Here is a 4,442-nt window from a genome sequence, read left to right on the forward strand (position 1 = left end):
GATGGACAAATTAGAATACAGAGCAACAACAGGATGCAGTTTTTTCCTTTTCAGGCTGAAGTTTCCTCCTGACTTGTGATTATATTATAAACTATGATAGGATCTTACAGTCTTCATGATTTCACTGGAGCTATTTTTCTACTGTCGTTCCATGGTGCAGTTTGTCTGATGCTATGCTCATCTGAGAGACTTTTCTGCTCCTCACATCTCCAACTTGTTGCCTGGTAACCCAGTTAGGTGTCAAATGCTCCCCCAGTTGTTTGAGATTTGTGCCAGCTACTTTCCCAGCCTTTTTCTTGCTCCTGATCCAACTGTTGAACTGAAAATGAGCAAATATTTTCCATGAAATGGTGAAAAGTCTCCTCTTTAACAGCTGAGATGTTTCTGCACAAGCAAATTGATGCTTTTTTTTTCTTTTTTTTTTCATTTTCTGCAGCTTCTCAGCTTAAAATATGTGCTAAATACAAACATATAAAATAAATAAGCCTTTAGAAAATAAAGATAAAAAGTCATTATTGTGTCTGTGCATCTGCAGCTTGAGGAAGTTGTCAGAGTTGAAAAGACAAAACGAGCACGTTGATTAAAATGGGACAATAAGGGAAAGCAAGTGATGCTTTAAAGCATGTTAAATGGTCAGGTTGGCGCTGCGAGATGCTGCAGAGAGAGGCAGATCTGCTGCTCTGTGTGGCTGCAGGAGGAGCTGTTTGCGCGCAGAAAGCGCAGCCCGATCTGAGCGCACAGCGGCGCTGCGCCACCGTCAGCCATCTCACACACCAGCTGACACAACACAACATCAGCCCTCGCAGCATCCAACCTGGACCAGGAGCACATCTTCATCTGAGCATCCATTCTGCAACTGTCTGCCGTCGTCTGCGCACTGAACGCACCAGGCGCGCGCATCCACCGCATGCGTTTTTCTTTTTTTTTTTTAAAAAAAAGATTGTCTCGGCTTGGAATATTTTCTTTGTTGCATTTCTACTCTCCGAGATGCTTTAATGCTGTAAGGACAGCTTCAACAGGAAGAGCAGGCTCGAGACGCGCGGGGCATCAGCACTGCATCGCGGTTTTTCCTCTCTGAGCTGGAAATCTGGTGAGTTGATTCTCATTTTCTGGACATATTTACCTCCATGTGTTAGAAAAGGAGCAATGCGCAGATATTTAACCAGGACATGACCACAGACATCGAACCATTTTGGGATTTTTCTGCTGAATCCATCAACATGTTGCGACATACTGGCAGAAAGGGACAAATAAAGACATTTCTTTATTTTCCTCTTGAAGCCACTTCATCTGAAAAGCAACAATCTGGTTCTGCTGCACAGTTTCAGCACCATGGAGAGCCCCCAGCGTACCTCCCTCCCCATCACTACCAGGAGGCCCATAAATCCTCCAGTTATATTAGTCTGATAGTCTGCATATTAAAGCCAGTATTTGTCAGCATGTAAAAGGTCTGGAAACATGGCGATGATGGGACAGGATGATGGAATGAACATAAAGTCCTCCCTCTGCAGCGCGCGAAAAGGAACCAGAATCCACGCTTTCATTTCCGTTTTTAACGGAGAACATTCACAAATGAGCTCAGCTTGTTTATTTCAATTAATCCTCGTTAAACGAGTTGCTTTGTGCATCAAACGCGACCTTCACCTGTTAATACGGTGTTTACGTTTCTGCCTTCCATTTTAGCGAGGTGGTGGGGGGGGGGGGAGGCGCGTGACTCACCCCGATCTGTCGGCCATTGCCTGTAAATCTCAGACTGTAAAATGATTCGGGATGTTTTCCTCCCGTTTCCACACGTGCAGCTTTAAAATGGAGCAAAACGGCGTTTTTGTTTCAAAACGCAGCAAATGAACAGAAAACGCGGAGTTTCTAGAAAAAAACAGGACTAATGATCTACAGCAGAAAGAGTGGGTGGGTCTCATCTATGTGTGTTCATTATAATGCATTCCACCACTTACTGAGTCAGATCAATATTGCTAATAAGCCGTGGGGGGGTCTATTGTCAGATGAACCTTTACGAAGCAGAAAACTGTGATTTTATCTGTTCTGAGCTGAATGATGCTGATATGAGAGGAATGCTATAACCCTTAGCTGGTGTGCATCATCTCCTTTTTTTTCTTTCAGCAGTGTCCCCCCCCCACCCCCCCCCCCACCCCTTGCCCGCCTGTGAGCTCAAATCCAGCAGAACCATCAGTAGAGGTGCTTCTCGCCACCTCAGAGAGCTCTCCACAGGATCGTCTGCTCAGGCGCTTTAGATGCCCAGCAGCAGCCTGAAGGATTGAGGCTTTCAGACCCTCAGGACCTCCTCCCTGGCAGACGTCCTTCTGACCCTAAAAGCTCGTGCGCGCATCCCTCTGCAGTCACCATGGGAACCGTGCTGTCTTTGTCGCCTACTTACCGAAAGGCAGGCCTCTTTGAGGATGGGCCTGCCACCGTGGGCCACTACACCGCCGTCCAGAACAGCAAGAACGCCAAAGACAAGAACCTGAAGCGACACTCGCTCATTAACGTGCTCCCCTGGAAGCGGATAGTAGCTGTGTCGGCCAAGAAGAAAGGCTCCAAGAAGGTGCAGCCCAACGGAACCTACCAGAACAATGTCACCCACCTGAACAACGAGAACCTGAAGAAGTCGCAGTCCTGCGCCAACCTGTCCACCTTCACCCAAGATCAGAGCACTCCAGCTCTCACCAAGAGCTCCAACAACACAACGTCTTCAGTCAAGAAAGCGCCCCTGACCAACTCCAATGTGGCCCCGGGGACCCCAAAGAGGGTGATCGTCCAGGCATCCACCAGCGAGCTGCTGCGCTGCCTGGGGGAGTTCCTGTGCCGGCGTTGCTACCGCCTCAAGCACCTGTCCCCCACTGACCCTGTGCTGTGGCTGCGCAGCGTGGACCGCTCCCTGCTGCTGCAAGGCTGGCAGGACCAGGGCTTCATCACCCCGGCCAACGTGGTCTTCGTCTACATGCTGTGCCGCGACGTGGTCTCCTCCGAAGTGGGCACGGAGCACGAGCTGCAGGCCGTGCTGCTCACCTGCCTCTACCTGTCCTACTCCTACATGGGCAACGAGATCTCCTACCCGCTTAAGCCCTTCCTGGTGGAGAGCTCCAAGGAGACCTTCTGGGACCGCTGCTTGTCCATCATCAACCTGATGAGCGCCAAGATGCTCCAGATCAACTCCGACCCCCATTACTTCACTCAGGTGTTTGCAGACCTGAAGAACGAGAGCCAGAAGGAGGAGGAGAGGAGCCGCCTGCTCATCGGCCTGGACCGGTGAGGGGATGCGAGGGCGGGGGGTGAGGAAGGGGAGGCCAGGTGGGGTGGGGTGAACTGCAGTCTGACATTTTGTCACCTTTGAAAACTCATGTGTGATGCTAGATATTAATTCTCGTCCGAACTATGAAGAGACTCAGCCAGGAAGGAGGTTAACAGGACTGGTAAACAATCTGCAACTTTTAAAGGAGGGGTTGCGGGGAGGGGGAGGGGGGCGAAAGGGGTTTTTAGTTGATCGTAAGAAACAAATCTTATTTTCAAACTTGCAAATGATGGATTATCCAAGAATGAAAGCTTTTTTTTTTTTTTTTTTTTGGATCATATATCAAAAATATATATATTAAAAAAAAAAAGCCAGATTTGGGTAAATCCTTTGCTGACATTCAGATTTATTATACCTCTAGCTACTAAAAAATGTGTAAAAGAAAAAAAACAAAAACAAAAAAAAACACTCTTAGGTTGAAAAGTAGAGAAAAAAAACTAGACAAAAGGAAGCTACAGCAATGAATGTGGACAGGACTGAGGCTGCAGCAGCCCACCAGTGACCTTCTGACTGTTTGACGTTGTGATGTGCACTGCCCACTGCAGGAGGGTGAGGGCCATCGCCTGACTGGCTTCTTCACGCATCACTGATGAACAGGCGTCCCCGGCTGGCTCTCTAGAACACCCGCGTCCCCTCCACTAAGCACGGACACGACTGGACATGTTTTTACTGCGATGCATATCTGGCCCTGTAAGGAGAGCGAGCAGCGCGAGCCGCCAGTGCTGGATCCATGTTTTTGTGGGTCTCTGGCTCCATGGAAGGACAGTGAGCACTGCTTTGTGGGACTTTTGCTAAAAACATGACAGCCAGTGGACATACATTGTGTGTTCAGAAAGACCTTATTTTCATCTTGAAAAGAAAAAAAAGAAAAAAAAAACCAACGTTAATGGATGTTTTACTCCACACCTTATGGAGAATTATTTATTGCTTTTACTGAACAAGTTTTCTTTGATTTATCCTTTTTTTCTATTTTTTTTTTTTTTTTAACTTAGAAATGTAACATTTTGCACGTGTGCCAATGCGATTTTAACAGAGTCTCCTGGAGGGCGTGGAGCTGTAATTTCCTCTTTTTACTTGATTTGTAAACCTGCATCTGCATTAGAGAATGCTGTGAACAAAGTGACACTAGTTT

The 4,442-nt window shown here is 47.5% G+C and overlaps 1 protein-coding gene across 1 annotated transcript; it reads left to right on the forward strand.

The window, feature by feature from the left end:
• Positions 1-2,362: 2,362 nt before the first annotated feature.
• Positions 2,363-3,877, forward strand: cdk5r1b (cyclin dependent kinase 5, regulatory subunit 1b (p35); the record flags this gene model as incomplete). The annotated part of the gene is made up of 2 exons (XM_079261417.1): positions 2,363-3,267; positions 3,856-3,877. 2 exons carry the CDS (start codon positions 2,363-2,365, stop codon positions 3,875-3,877), a joined length of 927 nt encoding a protein of 308 aa, XP_079117543.1.
• Between the last annotated feature and the right edge of the window lie 565 nt (positions 3,878-4,442).

Source organism: Telmatherina bonti, assembly GCF_933228915.1.
Source record: "Telmatherina bonti genome assembly, chromosome: 21".
Taxonomy (NCBI): Eukaryota; Metazoa; Chordata; class Actinopteri; order Atheriniformes; family Telmatherinidae; genus Telmatherina; species Telmatherina bonti.